The sequence below is a fragment of the Littorina saxatilis genome, unplaced genomic scaffold (genome assembly GCF_037325665.1).
Source record: "Littorina saxatilis isolate snail1 unplaced genomic scaffold, US_GU_Lsax_2.0 scaffold_952, whole genome shotgun sequence".
Taxonomy (NCBI): domain Eukaryota; kingdom Metazoa; phylum Mollusca; class Gastropoda; order Littorinimorpha; family Littorinidae; genus Littorina; species Littorina saxatilis.
Window position 1 is genome coordinate 20,001 of NW_027126419.1, and position 26,000 is coordinate 46,000.

Below are 26,000 nucleotides of genomic sequence, written 5' to 3' on the forward strand. Positions count from 1 at the left end.
ACGAGGTATGATCTAAACAAAGTGACTCAACCGCTTTTATGAATATCTCAAGTCACAGATCATAAACAGCATTATATCATTTGAAAGGTCAAACCGCCCATCCTAAACCATTAGTTTCTGATCACAGACACCGCCAGGCTTTTACACTGTACACACAGTACATAAATCCTTGCGTTTGAAAACTTACCGCTGCTATAGAGATCAACCAAGGTGCTCTTCGTGGCGATCAAATATTTGTCTGAAGCCTCGTTATAGTGCTAGACTGAACTTTCAAAATCTAAAGAAAAAATGGACAGCTTCTGATCCAAACATTGTTAAAAAAAAAACCGAAAGCAAATTTAATCATCAGGACCATAGATGTGAATGTCAGGACTAATTAAGGTTTGAAAGTAGGGAGCCCGGATGTAAGTCAAGAGAGGTGGGTCTGTGATTTGACCAGTGCGTTAGTAAGATGCAGCTCTTTTCACTTGATAGCGGGGAATTAGGCTATCGAAAACCATGCAGCTTTCCCCTTTTTGGGGGATGCCAGTCGACTGAGATTTCTGAACATTTGATACTGTTTGTTGCTGTGCCTGTGCAGATTGAGTGTTCAAAGGATAGGCTACTGCCACGAGAGTGCTACCATCACATCACATGAGCTGCATATTAGGCCCCCCAAAAAATAGGTATGGTTACGGTAACATAGTAAAAAAAAATAGGGTAGGAAGGTAGGCAATCACTTTTTTTTTTTAAACTTTTTTTTCTAATGTGTACAAATTAAACCTACTTGACAGGGAAATAAGTGTGCAACTCGAGCGCTTTCGCTTTCATTGCGTTTTCTGCACTCGGTTTTTGACTCACATGCGAAGCAAAAGTGAGTCTATGTACTCACCCGAGTCATCCGTCCGTCCGGAAAACTTTAACGTTGGATATTTCTTGGACACTATTCAGTCTATCAGTACCAAATTTGGCAAGATGGTGTATGATGACAAGGCCCCAAAAAACATACATAGCATCTTGACCTTGCTTCAAGGTCAAGGTCGCAGGGGCCATAAATGTTGTCTAAAAAACAGCTATTTTTCACATTTTTCCCATTTTCTCTGAAGTTGTTGAGATTGAATACCTCACCTATATATGATATATAGGGTAAAGTAAGCCCCATCTTTTGATACCAGTTTGGTTTACCTTGCTTCAAGGTCAAGGTCACAGGAGCTCTTCAAAGTTGGATTGTATACATATTTTGAAGTGACCTTGACCCTGAACTATGGAAGATAACTGTTTCAAACTTAAAAATTATGTGGGGCACATGTTATGCTTTCATCATGAGACACATTTGGTCACATATGATCAAGGTCAAGGTCACTTTGACCCTTATGAAATGTGACCAAAATAAGGTAGTGAACCACTAAAAGTGACCATATCTCATGGTAGAAAGAGCCAATAAGCACCATTGTACTTCCTATGTATTGAATTAACAGCTTTGTGTTGCATGACCTTGGATGACCTTGACCTTGGGTCAAGGTCACATGTATTTTGGTAGGAAAAATGTGTAAAGCAGTTCTTAGTGTATGATGTCATTGCTAGGTTTAGTTATTTGACCTTGACCCTGAAGGTCAAGGTCATGTAAAGGTCAAGGTCAAGCATGTGAGTCGTATGGGCTTTGCCCTTCTTGTTTGTTTTGTTTTGACAAATGTAATAAAAAGTTATAGGATCGGCCCCTAAAATTAGGGTAGGTCGGGTTACCGTAACCACACCTATTTTTTTTTTAGGCCTTATCATTGCCCAAGCAGACGAAGTTTCTGCAAATCGCTACAGTTTCTTTGAAGCCAACCGCCACTCGGCTTGTGTCACTAGCAGTCATCTATTTTAATTTAGATTCAGAAGTACACAAGTAAGCTTAAACATGCTATTGCAAATCTATAGAGACGCTACAAACTGCCATGTGTGAATACAGTGGGCCACAGTTTGGACACACATGGACGATATAATCACGCACCCCTTTCATTCAACAAATACCACGTAGTCAACTAACTTGAAAGCGAAGGTGTCTCAGTAGATATGAGCCAAGAGTAGATAGCCTACACAATGCAACGTATTCAGAACCTCTCGATAATGGGGCAACACAACACCACGCGAAAAAGACACACCCACAAGTCAGGATCGATTTGCAGAATAGATGAGCTGCGTGCAGCAGCAATGACTGAAATCGTGACACAGTAAATTGCAAGCAGACAACCGACACTAAAAGAGCAAGCACGTTCTTGTTGGATATTGATAAGGATACTTTGCACGAAGCAATCTCTCTCCCCCCCCCCCCCCCCCCTCCTGCTCTCTCTCTCTCTCTACGACAAATGCATTTTTATGGAGAGACCAAAAATACCACTTTCAAATGTTACATTGCAACCAAATCTAGGGGGGGGGGGGGGTCTACCCCCCCATTCCCCTCGAGCCATCGCCTGGCCAGCCCCTGCACTGACCCGTGCCTCATTTCCACACACCCCTCCCCACAACCCTTCCTCATTCCTCTCATACACTTGGTCCAACCCTGCGAGAACAAAATAAACTGTTGCGTCTCAGTATGACAATCTGAATCAATGTCTAACCTGACAACAGTGATAGCAATTGTCCGACAAATCGTCCCCCCCCCCCCAACCCCATCCCCCAATCCACACACACATGCACGCACGCACACACGCGCGCGCACACACACACACACACACACACACATGCACACCACACACACACAAGCAGACAAGGCAATCATACGGGAGCTTACACACACAATCATATACCAGACCTGTTTACCCTCCCGGATTGTCCGGAATTATTACGGATTTGGGGTCTAAATTCCGGTATTACGGAATACTACCGAAAATTCCGGAAATTCCGGTCGAGAGAACCTTTTTCGTGCGTGAAAATTCGAAGTCGAAATTGTGGTAGTCACCAGGACTGTGATTTCAAGGCTGACCGAAACAGCCTTTTCTGCGCATGTGCATAGCAAGGTATTTGTCGGATTCCGCGGATTTGAGATCGACATTGGTCCGAAGGGTAATAATTATAAGGCCTGTGGGGACGAAATGCCAACCAAAAAAGCGAAAGTTGTACAGAAATATCGGCAAAACTATTAAGTCAAGTGGCGGTGTCTGGTGAAGTTTAAGAAGAGCGAACCACATTCATTTTGGTGATCAACTTGAGATGAGTGCAACAACAAAGCTAGTCAGTTACGAGTCACGTCGCGGCACGTGTCCCGAGGTTAGACGCAGCATTAGTTTTAACACAATGCAGTACACAAATGAACATGGAAACAAACAAAAACACGAAATTATGTTTGGCAAAACATGAGCCTGCTTCGCATCGAGTTTATTTGACCTAGGTCTCTACTTCCACAGAATCTCTCAGACCTGCGAACCGATCTCTCACTACGGTCAGTCGCGCCAGAGACATAGATGTAGGTCTATGGTCGCGCTCATCAGTTACTTGGCTGTTGCCGAAATTCAAGTCTTTCTGAGCCTAAAACTGATCTCCATTAATATTTCTCCAATATAGCAAAGATCACAGTTCTTTGAATCGAAAAACTTACAACAAAAATAATGTTTAAATGAAATAAACGAATCGGTCCTCTAAAATTAAAGGTAGCTTCTGGAGAGAGTTATCATGACTGGTTTTAATGCAGGATGTCTGATGTGACAGAATGTAAGGTGGTTTTGTTCACAGTCATGCATCTTCAAGTGACTGTAACTAGTCCAAGGGCGGAGGGGTGGGGGTGGGGGATGTTACAGGGGTTCCGGACCCCCCCCCCCCCCCCCCCCCCTGCTGTCAAAAAAGCAAAAAAACAAAACAAAATTCAGTCTGTGGGAAAAAAAACTAAAGACATTTTCTGTCTGTGAAATTGTTGTTGTCGGGAGCAGATATCAATGAAGATAAATTGCCATTATTTAATACTAACTTTAAAAGAAATAATGAGTGGCTGCTGACACCAATTTATCATGTTTAAAATCAAGGACAAGCTACAAATTGTTAATAAAATAGCTAAAATTCTTCAGCCAGACCCCCCCAACCCCAGGTTGTACCCCCCCCCCCCCCCCCCCTCTAGCTCTCTTGCTCCTACTGTGGGGTTGGTTTTTTTTTAGATACAGTAAACTTGTCTTAGTTAACTTGCATATTATATATCAGGTGTCGTGTGTTTGTGTGTGTGTGTGTGTCATCGAGCTTCTGTGTGTGTAGTACAATACTGTTAAACATGGTTATCAATTTTGTACTTGTTTTGCATGGTAGCGCGCGAATAAACGTGTCGTTTAATCGTTTTCGAGCTGGTTTATGGTTGATAAAAAAAGATTACTCAAAGATGCCTCAAATTACGGAAAAGTACCAGCTGCATTCCTGATTTTCATTTCGGGGGGGGGGGGGGGGGGGGGGGGGGTGGGGGTAAACAGGTCTGATATACGATAGCGAATCGAATGAGAATGAGAATGTTGACTTGACAATCGACACAACGGAAAAATAGAATGATAACATTACACTCAAATGGTTGAACATGCACATACATACAACGGTAACCCAAGGCAAGAAACCGAAAATTCAAGTGATTTATACACGAGACACAGTTCGTCAACCGAATAAAAAAATCGGTTTTTTTTAATAAAACGCTCACCTAATCAAACACACATCATCGCCCGGGTGATGAAAAGATGAGATAAATAGTACAACATCCTTCCGACTTCACACACACACACAGACACACACACACACTGCATATTCAATATTGTCTGTACCTCATTTTTGGCACGCACAAGATCCAGGGAACAAGCACCCACGGTTGTAATAATTATATATCCCGCATACGCACAACTGCGAGGATCAAGATTGTCGTGACCCGGTCTTATAATAATAATGATAATAATAATAATAATAACGGGCATTTATAAAGCGCCTTATCAGAAGTTCAAAGCGCGTGACAACAATACATGTATACAAAAATCATACAATCACTGTCAGATTCAAACAACACATCATGCACATCTCACATCCCCAGACTCTATACTAAGGAACTATCCGTAGTGTTGTTGGAACAAGTGAGTTTTCAAATTGGACTTAAAAGATGAAATGGATGGAGAGTGACGTAATTGAAAGGGGAGTGAATTCCATAACTGAGGTCCATAGTACGAAAACGTGCGGAAGCCATGAGCCTTGCGTTTAAAGCGACCTTGACGGAGAAGTCGAGCATCATCAGAAGAACGAAGGGTGCGAGAGGGAGTGTAGAGGGAGACCAGTTCAGAAAGATAGGCAGGTGCCGATTCAGAGATGATATTATAGCAGAAGCAGGCAGCTTTATACCTAATACGTTCAGATACAGGAAGCCAGTGAAGTTCTTTCATGAGAGGAGTGCAGGGTTGTCGATGCTGTGCTCTGAAAATGAGACGTGCAGCAGAGTGTTGTACTTTTTGCAAGGGTTGGAGAGTGGAGTCAGGGCAGCCTATGAGAAGGGAGTTGCAGTAATCTAATCTGGACAGAATGCAGGATGTAACGAGAGTTTTAGTGGCATCAACAGTGAGAAATTTTCTTATGGAACCTATTCTTCTGATCTCAAAGTAGCATGTCTGACAGACTTTTTTGATGTGTTGTTTCATTGAGAGGTGGGAGTCCATGATGAACCCAAGATTCCTAGCACTATCAGAGAGAGAAATGTCACTAGAACCTACTGTAATGGAGGCTGGAAGGGAAGTGGTCGAAGAGGAAGCTCCAGAGAAAAGAAGAAATTCAGTCTTGTCATCATTTAACTTGAGCATATTGTTTGTCATCCATGATTTAATATCTGAAGTGCAGTTTTGGAGAGTGTGCGTCACCGCTTGGATTTCTGTTGGCTTGCATGCTTGTTGGAGTTGTGTGTCGTCTGCAAAGAGGTAGTGATTGACTGCGTGTTGCTTGATGACGGCAGAGAGAGGAGTGGTGTATAGTACAAATAAAACTGGGCCTAGAACTGATCCCTGGGGAACGCCGAAACAGAGAGGAGATGGAGGAGATGAGAGATTATTGACAGACACATACTGACTACGGCCCTGTAGATATGAACTAAACCAGTGAAGAGCGGTAGAGTGAATGCCAAAAACAGATTCGAGACGAGAGAGCAGAACAGAGTAATCGATCGTATCGAACGCAGCTGAGTTATCCAAGAGAAGCAGAACTATAGGTCATCATTATCCAGAGCAGAAAGAATGTCATTCACAACACGAAGCAAAACAGTCTCGGTGCTGTGGCCAGCCCTATACGCTGACTGAAGAGGGTTGCAGAGGTTGTTGGTTTCAAGGTGGGAGAGAAGCTGACTAAGCACTACTTTTTCCAGAATTTTATAAATGAATGGCAAGTTGGAAACAGGCCTATAGTTTTTCAACTGATTTTTATCCAGAGATGGTTTCTTGATCAAAGGTTTAACTACTGCAGTTTTCAAGTCCATTGGCACAGTGCCAGAAGTGAGAGAAGAGTTGATTATGTTGGTTATGATGGGAAGAAAAAGGTCAAGGTTTTCATAAAACAAGTTGGTGGGGATGGGGTCTAGCTCACAAGACTTTGGCACTGTGTTCTTCAAGATCTTCAAAACAAACTGCTCAGATACAGGAGTGAAGCTATCCAACAAAGAACCAGAGAATTGTGAAGCCGGAGGCGAAGCCACTGGTGGAGGAAAGCTATTTCTGATGGTTTCGATCTTCTCAGTGAAGTAGTCAGAAAATACAGTTGGCAGGTCCTTTGAGTCATGGGTGGTGGGGAGGCTGGAAACCGTCTGTTTGCCAAGCAGAGAATTGAAATTTTGAAAAAGTTCTTTGCATGTTCTACTACCTATAATCTGGGCAGAGAAGAAAGCAGTTTTAGCGCCTTCAACTAAGTCATTTACTTTGCGTTTGATGGTTTCAAAAATCTCTTTGTGAACAGTGAGTTTGGATTTAAGCCAGCACCTCTCCGCCTGACGACGTTCACGTTTCAGTTTGCCAAACTGCTCAGAGATGCTACTGAACCACGGGTTAGATTTCCGCTGACGAACCGTGCGTTGGCAGAGAGGGGCGTGCCTATCAAGAATTGAGCGCAACGTCTGGTTATATTCAGTGACAGAGCAATCTTGAGATAAACCAGCTACATCATGTCTAAAAGACTCCTTATCAATCTTCTTGATGCTACGAAAAGTTATTGTTACAGGGGCAGACACAGGCTTTGGAACATTTAGACGACATAATACGGCGTTGTGGTCAGACTTAAGGTCGTGACTGACAAAACATGAACTGACAATGGCATCAGAAGGGCGATGAATGACTAAATCTAACATGTGACCATGCTTATGAGTCGGAGAGTCAACAGACTGGTGAAAACTGAACATGTCGAACAAATCTGAGAGTTTCTTGGTGTTGGAGTCATCAGCATTTTCAAAATGAAAATTAAAGTCACCCATCACAAGAGTTTTCCCAGGCAAAGAATCACAATGCTCAAGAAAGTCTGGAAACTGGTCGAAAAACATAGTGTTCGTGAGCTTATTCTTCTTGCTTGGAGGTGGCCTATAGACACAGGCGATGTTGATTCTAGAATCCTGAACGGTCATAGTCAGAGTAGCAGCCTCAAAGGTGGGGTGGTTCAGAGGTGATTGTGTGACGGTGCAATGTTTCTTCAGAGAGTCTTTGAAGACGAAGGCTATACCACCACCTCTACCAGCCACACCCAGCGAGTCCTGAGCGAAGGACTGCACGGAATAACCCGGCGGAGAAAGATCCTGGAGCTTCGCCTCATCACCCGCAGAACGGAGCCAGGTTTCGGTCAGCAGCATAGCGTCAATATCATTGTCAGAAATGAAAGTACTCACAGCAGTACGTTTGTTGGATTTACCAAGGGATTGGGCGTTAAAAGCACATACAAGAATCTCTGTCGAAGGAGGTTGGTTGGGCTTGGTGAGGTTGGTATTCCATGTACTAAGAGTTTGAGATGTGGTGGAGGTCAACGACGAGGGGGTGGGTGGATGAACGAGGGGTCGAGTGGTGATAACACTGATGCTATGGCGTTTCCTTCTGCCTCCGCGACAGGGTCGCTTAGAGCGAGGCAGCTTGTATCCAATGGAGAGACATCGTAGTCGTGTTATCAAATCAGGGTCAAGGCAGGCGCCTGTGCTTTTCTTTGCCATCAGCTGCTCGCGCGTATAGCGACGAAAGAGCGGTTGAGAGGGCCAGCGCGCGTGGCAGGGGTCAAAGGTCTCGGTGGGTGTCGGGGCAGCGTTCGGTATCAAGCGATTTGTATGACGGCTTACTAGTGCCAAAACCTCATAATTGTAATTATCAAGGGAAAATTAGTAATTTTCCCTTGATAATTACCATTTTCACGTGTTTATTACTAATTTTCCCGGGAATAATTACTAACTTTCACCTGTTAATTACTAATTTTTAGTTTTGGCTCACTTCCTGGCGGATTGCTAGTGCCAAAACTAAAAATTAGTAATTTTCCCGTGAAAATGAGTAACTAACAGGTGAAAACAGTAACTGACAGCGTTAATTAGTAATTATCACGTGATAATGGGTAACCCAGGTTTTGGCACTAGTAAGCCGTCATAGGGATTACTAGTGCCAAAACCTCATAATTGTAATTATCAAGGGAAAATGAATCATTTTCCCTTGATAATTACCATTTTCACGTGTTAATTACTAATTTTCCCGGAAAAATTACTAACTTTCACCTGTTAATTACTAATTTTTAGTTTTGGCTCACTTCCTGACGGATTGCTAGTGCCAAAACTAAAAATTAGTCATTTTCCCGTGAAAATTACTAATTATCCCGTGAAAATGAGTAACTAACGAGTGAAAACAGTAACTGACAGCGTTAATTAGTAATTATCACGTGATAATGGGTAACCCCAGGTTTTGGCACTAGTAAGCCGTCATAGATTTGGTGAGTTGTGCACGTGCGGCACACACGATGAAAAACATGGCGTACGGTGATCGGTATACTGGAGGGACAGAAGAGAAAGTCTTACCAGAATGCAAACGGCAAACATGGCTAGTCGAAGCGATGGTGGGGAATTTAGAATCCAGAGAAAGGCTGATCGATCCATTGCACAACAGCATACAAACTTTCAGTCACTACAAACACTCACAGAAAATGAAAACAACCAAGACTGAAAGCTGGAGCGAAGATTAGTCTGCCTGCTAGGCGACTTGACCTTGACATTCCTTCTTGTGGAAGCAATATGTGTTTTGCCGATTCAAAGGCAAAAAACAGCACACACTCTGTACTTCAGTGCTGCTTTGAAGATTCAAAGGCAGAAAGCATCACAAACGCTGTTTTGAAGATTCAAAGGCAGAAAGCATCACAAACGCTGTTTTGAAGATTCAAAGGCAGAAAGCATCACAAACGCTGTTTTGAAGATTCAAAGGCAGAAAGCATCACAAACACTGTTTTGAAGATTCAAAGGCAGAAAGCATCACAAACACTGTTTTGAAGATTCAAAGGCAGAAAGCATCACAAACGCTGTTTTGAAGATTCAAAGGCAGAAAGCATCACAAACGCTGTTTTGAAGATTCAAAGGCAGAAAGCATCACAAACGCTGTTTTGAAGATTCAAAGGCAGAAAGCATCACAAACACTGTTTTGAAGATTCAAAGGCAGAAAGCATCACAAACGCTGTTTTGAAGATTCAAAGGCCACAAATTCTGCACACAAACTACTGTGCATCACTCCTTGTCAGGATGCAACGGCGAAAAGTAGGTTATCCACACAGCATGGGTTTAAATCCATGTCCCGGAGATTATTTAACTGAATTCAATGTGTGTGTTACGTGGTATTTTTCTTAATCCCCTGCGTTTCGGTGTTAGTCAAGATGCGAATGTGAAAAGCATAACGCACTCTTAGTGCTTGAAAACACGTGGCTCAGTGTAATCATTAAATTGACATTGTTTTCAAACCACCTAGCCTACATTGTAGTCCTTATCAAGACGCAAAGGTGAAAAGTACAGCGCACACATTGACATTCTATCTGCCCCAGTTTTTCTATCTATTTGTTGAAATCCGCATGTGTTGCAATTCTAGCCCTGGCGCGGTGGGTCTATTTTTTCCCCTATGGTGTATGAGGGAATTCAACACTTTTACAGCCACTGATGCCACTGTGACCTGGATGTCACTCTAATAACTCGAAGACACGACGCTTGAAGTGATGAACAGAGAGTTCTTTCTTTGCAGTGTGTGAGTAGGAGTTGGTAGAACGGTAAAACCTTTCTATTCTACCTGAATAAAGGAAACTGACATGTCCTGTCCTATAATTATGCAGGAATCGATTGCACAGATATAAAGGAATCACTGTCACAAAGCGTTCTCCTAAATTCGTCCTCAGTAGTGGTAGTAGTCAGGCCCGGACCTGGGGGGGGGGGGGGGGGAGGGGGGGTTCCTGACCCCCCCCCACGTTCCGGATCCGCCCCCCTCCCCCCTCCCCCGGCCGCCTGATGTACCTAGTCTCATCTTTTTTTCTGTGATTATCATTTTCAGACCCAAAAATAACAATTGAAATGTAATATTTCCTCACCGTCGCCACTGTACCCCACACGGGGTCTGGGCGGCCCCTGGACCCCTGCCTCATTTTTTGAAACCTCTCCCCCCTCCCCCCTACCCCTCTATTATACTTGATACAGCCCTGGTAGTAGTAGTAGTAGTACTTAGTAGTCGAGTAGTAGTAGTAGTAGTAGTAGTAGTAGTAGTAGTAGTAGTAGTAGCAGTAGTAGTAGTAGGAGGAGGAGGGGGAGGAGGAGTAGTAGCAGTTGAAACAATCTGTATAGAGCACCCAAAGGACATTACCATAGACAGATGGTCGCTATGGATAGGTGCATGAATTGTATACATTTAAGGCTCGTCCGGTCGTTGTGGGCAGTTGGGTGCTCTCGAGAGGTGGTCGCATGGACAGGTTCGCCAGTAGTCGTAGTAGTAGTAGTAGTAGTCGTAGTAGTAAAAGTAGTAGCAGTAGTAGTAGATGTAGAAGTAGTATAGTAGTAGTTAGCTGAGTATATTCATTGTTTTTGTATTGTTATTTGTTGTTTTGTTCTTATCTTTATTATTTATGAAGGTTTTTTTCAGTAGAATACTAAGGTACGAGTTGATTTCAAAATACGCTCTCATTTTGTGTGTGTGTGTGTGTGTGTGTGTGTGTGTGTAGGGGGGGAGGTAATTTTCGCGTGTACTGCTTTTGTTGTTGTTTTTGTTAAGTAAGCCTGGACTGGATTCGACGAATACATTCATTTTCTTTCCCGACCTGTATCCTCGAGTGCATTATTCAGGCGATCAACAAAGGGCTCCATAGCACACCGTAATATGCGTGTGTCTCATTCAGACTATCATCTACATTTATGTAGCCGGGAAATGTCGCCGCCTACCTGTTCAAGTTCGTGCACACAAAAAGAACATGTACAATGTCCGTGTTTACTCGAAAAGGAGACAATGAGACTGAGAAGAAGATGATAGTGGGATGTCCTTGGCAACTGCATAGGCGCTAGATATTGGTCACACACACACACACACACACACACACACAGACTCTCTCTCTCACACACACACCACACACACACACACACACACACACACACACACACACACACACAAATATTCATCTTGTGGTATCGACCACTTTTGACATTCTTTTCATTCATCATCATATTTTTACAGCTTTTTCCCAATAAATAATTACATGTGTGTCTTAATCACGTTACTGTGAATATCCCTAATTTTTAGCTCTTTTTTTCTTTGGACCTCAGTTGCATGCAGGTTGCTACCCTAATTTAGCTCAAATTCGCCGGAGAAGTAATTTATGTGAACTTACTATAATGTGTGTATATAATTTTTTCTGTGATCGAAACAAATAATCCAGACTTGGTGAAAAGAGAAATTGATTGGTTTTTCATCTTTCTCTTACTGATAACACAAAAATGTGCGTACTAAATTTTGAAATATGCTAAATCTGCGAAAACTAAGTTGTCCTGTCTAACAAAAGAGTTAGTGCAGTAGGTGTTTTGTAAACAAGCATTTCAATAGTGGCTACATCCAACAAAAACCGATCACTTGATACTTGTGTTCTGTAGCAATTTAGCATTCAGATCTTATCCGAAAAGCTGACATGTTCAATCCAAACCGGTAGTGCAGAGGCTGACCAGTTCACGATTTCTTTTCTGGTGTTGTTTGCATAAAACATAGTTTAAACAGACTTTTCCGGGTAACGCAGCTACATGGTAATTGACACAAGGTCAAGGGTATCCCCGATAGAATGTTTAACAATTCTTTTCTTTCTAGTGCCTGTGGTTCAAATACCGTTTGAAATGGGTCACGCTGACGATATCTTTACCTGTTGGCACCTTTGAATAATATTATGTATTGATAAAACCTGTGTTATACTGACTGTACTGAGCAGTACACAAATGAGGCAGGGGTCCTAGCAGGGCCGTCCACTGCAGGCCCCTTGTGGGGTTCAAGTTGTTTGTTTGTTTGTTTGCGTAACGCCCAGCCGACCACGAAGGGCCATATCAGGGCGGTGCTGCGTTGACATATAACGTGCGCCACACACAAGACAGAAGTCGCAGCACAGGCTTCATGTCTCACCCAGTCACATGATTCTGACACCGGACCAACCAGTCCTAGCACTAACCCCATAATGCCAGACGCCACGCGGAGCAGCCACTAGATTGCCAATTTTAAAGTCTTAGGTATGACCCGGCCGGGGACCCACGACCTCCCGATCACGGGGCGGACGCCTTACCACTAGGCCAACCGTGCCGGTGGTTCTCGATGGATCTGTTTCAAATTTGGTGGGCATATTCAGGTAGACCCCGGACATAACCTGCTTGATGAGATATTTCAACACGTGCTCTCAGCGCGCAGCGCTCAACCGATTTTGGTTTTTCTCTGGATCCATTCCCAGTAACTCTTCCTTATCTTCTCCAGTGTTTTCAGCGTTTATCTCCCTTCCTTCGTGTGGCGTCAATCCATATTCCCGTTTCTATTTTTAGAAGGTCACTGTCGACAACGCTCAATCCATATTCCCGTTATACTATTTGTACTCTTCTCCGGTGTTTTGCGCGTTTATCTCCCTTCCTTCGTGCGGTGCGCCGGCAAAGCCGGCGTACACCCGGCAAAGCCGGGTCTTCGGCTCGACTTCTTCCCGGCGAAGCCGTACCCGGCGAAGCGGGTATTCATCTAGTATCTCTCTCTCTCTATATATATACGACTTGTGTCTGTGTGAGTGTGTGTGTGTGTCCGCGATGCACGCGCAGGGTTCTCGATGTTTGTTTGTTTGTTTGTTTGCTTAACGCCCAGCCGACCACGAAGGGCCATATCAGGGCGGTGCTGCTTTGACATATAACGTGCGCCACACACAAGACAGAAGTCGCAGCACAGGCTTCATGTCTCACCCAGTCACATTATTCTGACACCGGACCAACCAGTCCTAGCACTAACCCCATAATGCCAGACGCCAGGCGGAGCAGCCACTAGATTGCCAATTTTAAAGTCTTAGGTATGACCCGGCCGGGGTTCGAACCCACGACCTCCCGATCACGGGGCGGACGCCTTACCACTAGGCCAACCGTGCCGGTGGTTCTCGATGGATCTGTTTCAAATTTGGTGGCCATATTCTGGTACACCCCGGACACAACCTGCTCGATGAGATATTTCAACACGTGCTCTCAGCGCGCAGCGCTGAACCGATTTTGGTTTTTCTCTGGATCCATTCCCAGTAACTCTTCCTTATCTTCTCCAGTGTTTTCAGCGTTTATCTCCCTTCCTTCGTGTGGCGTCAATCCATATTCCCGTTTCTATTTTTAGAAGGTCACTGTCGACAACGCTCAATCCATATTCCCGTTATACTATTTTTACTCTTCTCCGGTGTTTTGCGCGTTTATCTCCCTTCCTTCGTACGGTGCGCCGGCAAAGCCGGCGTACACCCGCCAAAGCCGGGTATTCGGCTCTAATTCTTCCCGGCGAAGCGGGTACTCATCTAGTATATATATATATATATATATATATACTACCCCTCCCATCGTAAATATTCATTGCAACATTAATAGTCAGGAGCTTTGCCGGTGTTTCTGTGTCTGTCTGTCCGGAACCAAGGACCCCCCCCCCCCCTCCCCTACCCAGGGTTGGCCCTGCTGAGACAAGACTGTCTTATACGAAATGTTGGAGGAATAGGGAACCGTATGAAGAAGACACACGCACGCACGCACACACGTACGAGCTCTCTCTCTCTCTCTCTCTCTCTCTCTCTCTCTCTCTCTCTCGCGTTATTCTCAGAAACAAATTGTATTCCCAATTAAAAAATAATGAATAATGTTTCACCTATCGAGTTAACCTTCTATTACGAATGACAAAAGCGTACATTGATGTTACAATGTCAACGGATTGCACATGTTTATTTTTCTGTTTTCAGTGTCCAAATGTATTGCTAATTTAAACACTGCAATATCCTACACAAATGTATCAAATCAGCCGCAGTAAAAGGCCACATACCAGAAAAATAATATTGATTCTTTTTAATGGAAAGCCTATGACTAGTTGAGATTTATTGAAAACACTCTTTGCATGGTTATTTCCCTTATAAGCCGAACACTGTCACTGATAGATTCTTGATAAGCTTAATTACTGCCTTGCCCTACTTCACCTTTGAGAATGGTAGGTAACTGCTGACGTTTTGCAGCGAAACGACATCAAACAGTTCCGTCCCCTAATGGGCAGAATATACCTGCGCAGTTTCAGAGGCACAGACGACGCGCTGCATATTATTTACTAGATGAATACCCGGCTTCGCCGGGTGGATCGAGAGACAGAGTATGCAGCGTGGCGGTTTGTGCCCGGGGTCCACCTGGCACCTGAATATGCCCACCAAATTTGATGCAGATCCGTCGAGAACTTTGGCAGTGCATCGCGAACAGACAGACACACACACAGATACACACACAGACAGTAGTCGTACCTACCATCTACTGGAGAGCTTAATGGTTGCAATGAATATTTACGATGAGAGGGGTAGTATTAGTGGCAATATTTTGAAGATGGGAGGGATTTTGTACACGAATTGCAATACTTAGATCTACTACCTGTGCAGAAAAGCGCTGGTCGTTGTGTGGCGGAAGTGAAAGAAGTGAAGAAGTAGAGCCGAACAAAAAAGTGTTTAGTTTCGTAATTCGTATCGCGAAACAAAGTATTCACCGCGGTTCACCGCGCCGCGCTTAGAGCACGTGTTGAAAATGTGAAAATTGTTATCGACCAGTTTGAATGACTCGCAAGAGAGTACAATGCGGTGGTGGTTTGTAAGCCATGTTTGCTGAAAGAGAAAAGAGCACAGTGTTGAAAGTGATTTGATCTTTTTTAAGACAGAAACAGAAACACCGGCAAAGCTCCTGACTATTAATGTTGCAATGAATATTTACGATGGGAGGGGTAGTATATATATATATATATATATATATATTTCATATATATATATATATATATATATATATACTAGATGAATACCCGCTTCGCCGGGAAGAAGTGAAGCCGAATACCCGGCTTTGCCGGGTGTACACCGGCTTTGCCGCGGCGCACCGTACGAAGGAAGGGAGATAAACGCGCAAAACACCGGAGAAGAGTAAAAATAGTATAACGGGAATATGGATTGAGCGTTGTCGACAGTGACCTTCTAAAAATAGAAACGGGAATATGGATTGACGCCACACGAAGGAAGGGAGATAAACGCTGAAAACACTGGAGAAGATAAGGAAGAGTTACTGGGAATGGATCCAGAGAAAAACCAAAATCGGTTCAGCGCTGCGCGCTGAGAGCACGTGTTGAAATATCTCATCGAGCAGGTTGTGTCCGGGGTGTACCAGAATATGGCCACCAAATTTGAAACAGATCCATCGAGAACCACCGGCACGGTTGGCCTAGTGGTAAGGCGTCCGCCCCGTGATCGGGAGGTCGTGGGTTCGAACCCCGGCCGGGTCATACCTAAGACTTTAAAATTGGCAATCTAGTGGCTGCTCCGCCTGGCGTCTGGCATTATGGGGTTAGTGCTAGGACTGGTTGGTCCGGTGTCAGAATAATGTGACTGGGTGAGACATGAAGCCTGTGCTGCGACTTCTGTCTTGTGTGTGGCGCACGTTAAATGTCAAAGCAGCACCGCCCTGATATGGCCCTTCGTGGTCGGCTGGGCGTTAAGCAAACAAACAAACAAACAAACATCGAGAACCCTGCGCGTGCATCGCGGACACACACACACACTCACACAGACACAAGTCGTATATATATATATATAGAGAGAGATACTAGATGAATACCCGCTTCGCCGGGTACGGCTTCGCCGGGAAGAAGTCGAGCCGAATACCCGGCTGCGCCGGGGGACCCGGCTTTGCCGGGTGTACGTTGGCTTTGCCGGCGCACCGCACGAAGGAAGGGAGATAAACGCGCAAAATACCGGAGAAGAGTACAAATAGTATAACGGGAATATGGATTGAGCGTTGTCGACAGTGACCTTCTAAAAATAGAAACGGGAATATGGATTGACGCCACACGAAGGAAGGGAGATAAACGCTGAAAACACTAGAGAAGATAAGGAAGAACTACTGGGAATGGAACCCGAGAAAAACCAAAATCGGTTCAGCGCTGCGCGCTGAGAGCACGTGTTGAAATATCTCATCGAGCAGGTTGTGTCCGGGGTGTACCAGAATATGGCCACCAAATTTGAAACAGATCCATCGAGAACCACGGGCACGGTTGGCCTAGTGGTAAGGCGTCCGCCCCGTGATCGGGAGGTCGTGGGTTCGAACCCCGGCCGGGTCATACCTAAGACTTTAAAATTGGCAATCTAGTGGCTGCTCCGCCTGGCGTCTGGCATTATGGGGTTAGTGCTAGGACTGGTTGGTCCGGTGTCAGAATAATGTGACTGGGTGAGACATGAAGCCTGTGCTGCGACTTCTGTCTTGTGTGTGGCGCACGTTATATGTCAAAGCAGCACCGCCCTGATATGGCCCTTCGTGGTCGGCTGGGCGTTAAGCAAACAAACAAACAAACAAACATCGAGAACCCTGCGCGTGCATCGCGGACACACACACACACTCACACAGACACAAGTCGTATATATATATATAGAGAGAGAGATACTTGATGAATACCCGCTTCGCCGGGTACGGCTTCGCCGGGAAGAAGTCGAGCCGAATACCCGGCTGCGCCGGGACGGGTGTACGCCGGCTTTGCCGGCGCACCGCACGAAGGAAGGGAGATAAACGCGCAAAACACCGGAGAAGAGTAAAAATAGTATAACGGGAATATGGATTGAGCGTTGTCGACAGTGACCTTCTAAAAATAGAAACGGGAATATGGATTGACACCACACAAAGGAAGGGAGATAAACGCTGAAAACACTGGAGAAGATAAGGAAGAGTTACTGGGAATGGATTCAGAGAAAAACCAAAAATCGGTTCAGCGCTGCGCGCTGAGAGCACGTGTTGAAATATCTCATCGACCAGGTTGTGTCCGGGATGTACCTGAATATGGCCACCAAATTTGAAAGAGATCCATCGAGAACTTTGGGCGTGCATCGAGGACACACACACACACACACACACACACACAGACACAAGTCGTATATATATATAGATAGATATATATGCCGCGATAGGGATTATGACGAGTACTTTGCCTGTTTTCCTTTCATGCAATGTGTAGCGGGCTGGGATAAACTGCAGTGCGTCGTCGGTCCTGCTGAAGTTACATATAGTGTGAGCGGAGCCCCTAAGCGAACCGCAGACGAACGTTTGGCCGAAGTTGGCCCGCAAACTTCAACGTTCTATCGGTCTGGAAACAGTTGCTATTGTAACAAGAGATATCATATCCCTGATAAAATATGGGCCGGACTTATTTGTTTTCAATTTTGTTTTTGAACTTCTTTAATAACAAAAATCTCAGAAAAGTGTGTTTTTCACGGTCGTTTAAAGTAACATGTGAATGACCTGTGGGGTCAGAATTGACGTTTTTGGGACATTTAGAGTAAAATATTTAGTTTCGGGGAAGCAATCATCTTCGTCGTGGTCAACTAGTAAACTCTACTCATTTCATTTGACGAAATTCACACATGCCCCATCTCAGTAAAACAGCCTGCAAACACATGTGCTTTTGTGCAACGCCTTGTAGAGTATTGTTTTGTTGTTACCATTTTCAATCCCATGTACGTTATATACAGTAACTGTGCTTGCCCTTGAGTAGCTGTAAGATTCTGTGATGGCTTATATAAATTCTGGAGGATGTAATTTTGGTGCTATAAAGAACCGACGCGCTCACAAAACAAAACGAACACTAGAATTGGAAAATTAATTAAAGTTTATTGAATACTTGTCGATGTCATGGTAATTCGGAATCAGCTCATAATATCAATATATAAAAGGCTAAACATAAATCTATGGAGAGGCTAAGTAACCTATATAGGAGCGTGGCGGAAAAACTAATCTAAGTTTAGAAAGCGAATTAAAGCTAAAATGTGAAGTAGAAAGAACTAGCTTAGTGAGAGTGCAGAACAGTAGAGTGTGAAGCGTGGAGCATGGAGCGAGAAGCGCGGAGCGTGGAGCGAGAAGCGCGGAGCGAGAAGCGCGGAGCGGTGGAAACTGATAGAAAAGAAAAAACTAAACTTAGAATTCGAAACATCAAACTAAACATCAAAGGTGTCCTAAAAACATAAACATCAAAGATGGACGTCAAAATGGCGGCCGAAACAAGATGGCGGCAAATCAATAAAAAATCACCAAGACAAAAATATGTTAGAAAAACCCTACATAGAATAAACGTAGGACACAGAAACGGAAAGAAGACAAAGAAACGGACAGAAGACACAGAGACGGAAAGAAGACAAAGAAACGGACAGAAGACACAGAGACGGAAAGAAGACACAGAAACGGACAGAAGACAAAGAAACGGACAGAAAGTCATAACAAACAAAGATTCAAAACGAAAATTACACGAATTCGGTAAATAAAAGAAACATAGTCAGAAATGGATACTCGCCTTTGACAGCATCAATAATCTAAAACAGACTCAAGGCGAGCAACTGAACCTGAACTACAAAATAACTTAAAACAAAACTGGAGGCTGGCAGAAAACACTGGGCCCCGGAACAGAGCAAAAAAATCTATCTATCCTAAAACATCTTGTTCCGTGAACGGCTTCCCAGTAAGTGACGACGAATACAGGCTATCCACCACAGAGGTGAACTAAAAATTACTGCGCGTTACTACAATATTACTGTTGCAAAACATGCGTCCCGTGCTCTCCGGGGAAAAACTCCATAGGCTGTCCAGCGTGAGCCATACAGGCACATGAAATTAATATCAGAAAAACGCCGGCCACACTACCTTGTTTATAAATTAGTCTGTTCGTTACAATATTTAATGTCAGTACAACAAAAACAAAGGTCGTACCAGGACGCTCATACTTAATAAAGAAAACTAGAGGATAAAGAGCGAGCTAGACCCGCACGCGAACCTACAGAGGTGGCTGCAAAATGGGAACAAATAGGGACAAAAGTGAAATAAGATAATAAAAGTGAAAGAACAAAAAGGGAAAGCCACCACCACGGAAAGTCGCATGCGAGTCAAGCTAGAAGCAAAACTAAAAAACTCAAGCAAAACAAAAAGAATCTAAATACACAGAAGGCTCCTTAGCAGGGGCATTCACATTCCCCCCTCGAAGACATCTTAGTCTTTACAAAAGTCGACATAAAAAATCAACAAAAATCATCGAATACATGCGTGGTTCAAAAACAAAATCCGAAACATTACAGAATCCTTTTGGCATTATCCAAAACGTAGCTGTTCGAAACGCACTCTCATACGTGGTTCAAAATACAAAAAAATCCGAAACGTTACAGAATCCTTTCGGCATTATCCAAAACGTAGCTTGTTCGAAACGCACTCTCAATGAGTCTCAATCTAAAAAATCACACGTGTTCTTTCAACAAATGTAACATCATATTTCGTCGGTCCGTCACTGTCAACATATCGTGTCAACATTATTCTTACACCTTTACATAACCCGCAACTCAGTATGAAAGACTGTAGTCGCAACCTACAAAATACAAAAGAAAAACATCTTCAGTCGTCTTAATCATAAGCACAGGCATCCGCACGCGGGAAGGACTAAACAAAACCGATTCATTAAGCGCTTGCCTCTGTCAAGAGCTTTCGTTCCAAAATGCGGAACCAAAAACATATATACAAATGGAGAGAAACCACAAAGTCACAAAAAATATTTGCATTAAGACGAAATTTTCTCCCCAAATCAAAACAGCGCCACCTGTCAAAAAGGCGAACGGATTACGTCAGACCAAAACATGCACAAACGGTCTGTCGAAAACAGTAAAGTTCACTGGGAAAGTCATTGAGTGTCCGGGTCTGCCTTCACCAGCACGGTCAGCTTAGAGATGGGGCGCCAGTAGTAGAAAGTGGAATGGCTCGTCTTCGAGGTGACCTTGACAGTCTTCAGCTTGCAGGTTCGCACGAGTCCATCGTCGCTGGGGCGAACCTCCGTCACGAGTCCAAGAGGCCAATCTGCTCTGCATACGGCTTCGTCACGTAGCACGACGACATCTCCGACAGCAACGTTACGTTGGGGAAGAAGCCACTTTCTTCTTCGTTGTGGTCTTCTTCGTTGTGGTCTTCTTCGTACTGGTCTTCTGGTACTGGTCTTCTTCGTCGTGGTCTTCTTCGTACTGGTCTTCTTCGTTGTGGTCTTCTTCGTTGTGGTCTTCTTCGTCCTTTCCATGACATGGAGGGGGTCGGAGATGCTGGGTTCGGCGAGTGTCGTGCGATATACGGAAGTGACTGATTCACCTTCGTACTCGCTGAGACAATGTTCTGTTAGAGACACGTGCATCACGTCATGGACAGACTGTTTTGGCGACACTTGTCCCAGTATCGTCCAACCCAACGGTGTGAGAACGGCGTATGGGTCTCCCTTGATGACTCTCTCTGGCATGAATAGCTCTGCATGATCGTAGCCAATCAACAACCCGGGAGTGCAGCCTTCGAGCAACGGGGGAATCTCGCTGGCAATATGACTCAAATGCTTGATGTTACGAGCGGTCTCTGATGTTGGTATGTTCTCAGTGTCATTAGTGAGATGGTCCGTCGTGTAGAGCGTTTTCAGGTTGTGGGAAACATTGGAGTTGAGGGCCTTGACACACAATCCGGTCACTCTCTGACATTCGATATGAGTGTTCTGAGAAGTCATAGTGTTCAGCCTCAATGACGCTGGCTCAGAATGAGTGTTCAGCTTGTCACTCAAAGATTCAGTAACGAAGGAGATGCAAGACATGGTGTCAAGCAGCGCGTATGTCGTATGCTCTACCGTGGGATTCTCTTTCGTCGAAACTCTGACCGGAACAATCATGGTAGCTCTGACTGGTCTGTCTGACTTGTTGGTCGTCGCGAATGCTGATCCAGAGGCAGAAACACGGGCATCTTGACTGAGACAGACAAACCTTGAAGAATCTGGCGGTCCCCGGGCATTCCGTTGCTGATTGGGAATCTTCTTCCTGTAGCTAGGCGCTCCATGCAGCATAGTGAGATGTGGGCCTTGGCACTTGTCGCATATCGCCCTGGTAGTGCAGTCTACACTTCTATGGTCAGTCTTTCTGGCACAGGAGAAGCACAAGGACGTTTCGTACATGAAGTGTTTCCTGTCCTCAACGGGAATCTCATCGAACCTCTGGCATCTGAGTAGAGGATGAGAAGAAGAGCTGGTCGGAAAACGAACGGTACAAAAGGGACAGACTTCGTCGCAGTTCGTACTCAGGACAGTTTTAGCGTGGTGCTGACATCTGTCACACTCTTGACATGCAGATGTAGTAGAACAATCCGTACTGTACGATGTTTTCTTGGGGACTGCTGAACTGGCGGTCTGTGAGGTGGAAGAGGCGGCAGATTTGCTGGAGGAGAAAAGGGGCTCGCAAAGGATGTCTGCCTCTGTCTTGATGAAAGCTGACAACTCCTCAAAGGTAGGGTAGCGTTTCTTCTCGTTCTTGGTCTTGTTTACTTTCCGCACCCAGTTTCTCACCAACCAATCTGGAAGCTTGGTCATGAGTGTCTTGTGATAGGCTGGGTCTTCAAGATTCTGTAGCTGGCCTATCACTCGGCTCGCCACAAGGCATTGTCCAAGAAAGTCCGAGAAGGCGCGGAGGGCTTGTCCATCTTTGGGTTTGATTACCGGCCATGCATCTAGTTTCTCTCGGAAGGCTCTGGCAACGACGAAAGAACTGCCGAACCTTTCCTCCAACGTCTGAAGGGCCTGCTGATAGGCCTGGGCATCCCTGATCAGAAAGAGTCCCTTGACCGCATCCTTCGCCGGACCGTCCAAGTACTTCTCCAAGTAGAGGAGCTTTTCCTCTGCAGAAACGCCCTGCCGCTCAATCAAAAGAGTGAATGAGGACCTCCAGAGAGGGTACGTCAAAGGATCTCCTGAAAACGTAGTGGGCTCCTGCGTCGGTAACCTGTTGATCAGGAGAGCCTCAGCTAGAGTACGAGCTAGGGCAGAACCCTCGGAGAGCGCTGGCTGGCCTTGCATCTGAGGAAGGTATGCATCTTGCCCGTAGTAGACGTCTGAAGGGCTCGTGACCGGAGCCTCTTGAAAACCATGCTGTGTGTAGTCAGTGTCAGGAGCAAAGCTTGCAGCGTGGTCATATTGCTGTGTTTGCATGGGAGGATGCATGACAGAAGGCCCATATGCAAAGTTTGGCACATAGGTCGGAGACTCTCGGGAGGTCATGGCAGGAAAAGGACCAGGGAAAGGCCCGGGAAAAGGTCTCGCTGATGGATTGAGGGATTTGTGAGGGAAACGGGAAGGCGCGTAGATCTGGCGAGGACGATCTTCGTGGCTTGGAATCTCAGCTTTGACAAACTGAGGCCGAAAGGAGGTCGCGAATTGGCCTCCGACTCTTGTCGTCATCGTGGTGGCTGTAGTCATCGTCGTAGTGGTAGGAGCCGTGGCTGTGACCGCTGCTGGAAGTGGGTGAGAAGCGGAGACAGGTTGGGCAAGGGTCCTGGAGATGCCTCGAAGAGTGTCGCGGATATCCTCGGCGGCCGACTGGAGATGCGAAGGGGCATAAGCCCTGACCTCCGTGGGCTTCTGAAGTGGCGGGAGTCCAGGCTTGGCTGCCGCAGGCTGATGTTGCCCAGAGACGAGGGTGTTGGTTCCCGGCTGGTGACGCGGGCGTGCGTAGGTGTCGGCTGTCGCAGGCTGATGTGTGTGCTGTGTGTGCCTATCATACCCTACCGCCACATCGCCTATGCTCTCTGTGTGTGTACCTACATGCAGGGTGTTGTGCGAACCTAGGTACCTATCAATGGGGCTGTCACGAGGTAGTTGGGGCATGAATCTTTCTCTAGCCCTTTGCTGGTCTTCTATGTCAGTTTTAATGATCTTAAAAACTTCATGCTCTTCTTGCATCTTGCCTTCTCTCTCCACCCTCTCTAGTGCAGTCTTAACTTCCTTTTCCTTTTTCTTCAAAGCTAACTCTTCATCTTGAGCTTCTCTCTCTAAACGAGCACACTCTCTTTCCATCTCTCTTCTTTCCATCTCTGCCTTCTTCTCTGCCGCCAAAGCTTTAGACCTAGAAGCCTTCTCCTCTAAAAGCAAAAGAGTCTCTTCTTGTCTAGCCCTTTCATCTGCGACCATTTGCTGGGACCTAAATCTCGCTGCACTAACCGCCAAAGCAGCATCTAGAGAAACCTCTCTAGCACCTCCAGAAGCGACTGTGGAAGTCAAGTCCGAGCTAGAGGCGTACGGGTCTAACTTGGGAAAGAGACTGTGATATTGTTCTTTGAGCGTCTCCGTTTGCATGTGCATATCGCTCAGATCCTCTTCTATAGCTACATCACTTTCAGCCACTTGACAAAGCCTCGAGTTCGCTGCATCCAGCTCATCTAGGCGCTCACAGAGGGTTATTTTATGAGCTTTAAGGGCTCTTCTTTTGTCTGGTGTTACCCTAAAGGCTGTGCACAACTCGCTGATCGTATTCTTATGATCTCGGCTTAGGGCCCAGTACTTGTCTGCCAGTTCCCTCACCTCAGCATTAAGTCTAGCCCTAACAATGGCGGGGCCTCTTTCTTCTCTACTTCGTTGAGCGAGATGCTCTGCACTTGCAGCCTGTTGGGAGGGCTCAGTTCCTAAACCTTCCTGTGTGGGAGAATGTTCAGCTTGAGAGGGAAAGTTATCTGAATTCAAAGTGTCTTGGGTCTGAGTGGGTTCAGCTAGAGACTCTCCCTGAGCGCCATCACGGTCGCCTTCATTCTTACGACTATCAGTGTCCGAAGCAAAATGTTCATCCCTCTCTACCTTCAAAGTGTAAGGGGATAGCTCGGCACTCTCATGAGAAGGTAATTTCTCATCCATACTTTAAGTCAAGTGAAAACGTAGAGGTTAACAAAGACTTGCGAAATATAGAGAAACAAAATTCAAAACGGCACACCTCGGGTCACTCACTAGAGGGGAAGAAAATACGAAGTACGAAGTGTGCAATGCTATGGTCAACAAACCTAAAATAATGCCTAAGTTGCTCTGCTCTGGGCCCGACAAAATAAATTAAAAAATTGTTCGCTAACACAGTTCCTTTAAGACAAAAGGTTCATGATCTCTTCACAAGATTCGTAAGGATAAGAAGTTCAAAAGTCAGTGGCCCTAATCACAGGCCTACAAAAGTTCATAAAGTTCTTTGTCGAAAACAATCCAAAATGTTCCAAAAAATATCATAGTTTCCACTGTGCTTGCCCTTGAGTAGCTGTAAGATTCTGTGATGGCTTATATAAATTCTGGAGGATGTAATTTTGGTGCTATAAAGAACCGACGCGCTCACAAAACAAAACGAACACTAGAATTGGAAAATTAATTAAAGTTTATTGAATACTTGTCGATGTCATGGTAATTCGGAATCAGCTCATAATATCAATATATAAAAGGCTAAACATAAATCTATGGAGAGGCTAAGTAACCTATATAGGAGCGTGGCGGAAAAACTAATCTAAGTTTAGAAAGCGAATTAAAGCTAAAATGTGAAGTAGAAAGAACTAGCTTAGTGAGAGTGCAGAACAGTAGAGTGTGAAGCGTGGAGCATGGAGCGAGAAGCGCGGAGCGTGGAGCGAGAAGCGCGGAGCGAGAAGCGCGGAGCGGTGGAAACTGATAGAAAAGAAAAAACTAAACTTAGAATTCGAAACATCAAACTAAACATCAAAGGTGTCCTAAAAACATAAACATCAAAGATGGACGTCAAAATGGCGGCCGAAACAAGATGGCGGCAAATCAATAAAAAATCACCAAGACAAAAATATGTTAGAAAAACCCTACATAGAATAAACGTAGGACACAGAAACGGAAAGAAGACAAAGAAACGGACAGAAGACACAGAGACGGAAAGAAGACAAAGAAACGGACAGAAGACACAGAGACGGAAAGAAGACACAGAAACGGACAGAAGACAAAGAAACGGACAGAAAGTCATAACAAACAAAGATTCAAAACGAAAATTACACGAATTCGGTAAATAAAAGAAACATAGTCAGAAATGGATACTCGCCTTTGACAGCATCAATAATCTAAAACAGACTCAAGGCGAGCAACTGAACCTGAACTACAAAATAACTTAAAACAAAACTGGAGGCTGGCAGAAAACACTGGGCCCCGGAACAGAGCAAAAAAATCTATCTATCCTAAAACATCTTGTTCCGTGAACGGCTTCCCAGTAAGTGACGACGAATACAGGCTATCCACCACAGAGGTGAACTAAAAATTACTGCGCGTTACTACAATATTACTGTTGCAAAACATGCGTCCCGTGCTCTCCGGGGAAAAACTCCATAGGCTGTCCAGCGTGAGCCATACAGGCACATGAAATTAATATCAGAAAAACGCCGGCCACACTACCTTGTTTATAAATTAGTTCGTTACAATATTTAACGTCATAATAACAAAAACAAAGTTCGTACCAGGACGCTCATACTTAAAAAAGAAAAC

The 26,000-nt window shown here is 44.8% G+C and overlaps 2 protein-coding genes across 2 annotated transcripts in view; both read right to left on the reverse strand.

Annotated features, from left to right (window-relative positions):
* LOC138954851 (uncharacterized) overlaps positions 1-9,324 on the reverse strand; it is a 26,560-nt gene extending 17,236 nt beyond the window's left edge. The window contains exon 1 of the mRNA XM_070326613.1: positions 8,978-9,324. Within this exon, the coding sequence (XP_070182714.1) occupies positions 8,978-9,068 (91 nt within the window). The 5' untranslated portion in view covers positions 9,069-9,324. The remainder of the gene's footprint in view (positions 1-8,977) is intronic.
* Positions 9,238-22,691, reverse strand: LOC138954852 (uncharacterized). Its single transcript, XM_070326614.1, has 3 exons — positions 20,828-22,691; positions 10,623-10,760; positions 9,238-9,281 (listed from the first exon to the last, which is right to left on the reverse strand). The coding sequence occupies exons 1-3, from the start codon at positions 22,689-22,691 to the stop codon at positions 9,238-9,240; spliced, it is 2,046 nt and encodes a 681-aa protein (XP_070182715.1).
* Positions 22,692-26,000: the final 3,309 nt, after the last annotated feature.

What these genes read in the sequence shown, in the direction of transcription:
- LOC138954852 (XM_070326614.1), bottom strand. Translation starts at nt 22,691, where the DNA reads ATGCAAACACAGCAATATGACCACGCTGCAAGCTTTGCTCCTGACACT. An exon ending in TTGTCTCAGCGAGTACGAAG is followed by an intron (nt 10,761 to 20,827) that starts GTGAATCAGTCA and finishes TGCTCTATACAG; the next exon opens with ATTGTTTCAACTGCTACTAC. An exon ending in CTACTACTACTACCAGGGCT is followed by an intron (nt 9,282 to 10,622) that starts GTATCAAGTATA and finishes TCTTCAAAACAG; the next exon opens with CGTTTGTGATGCTTTCTGCC.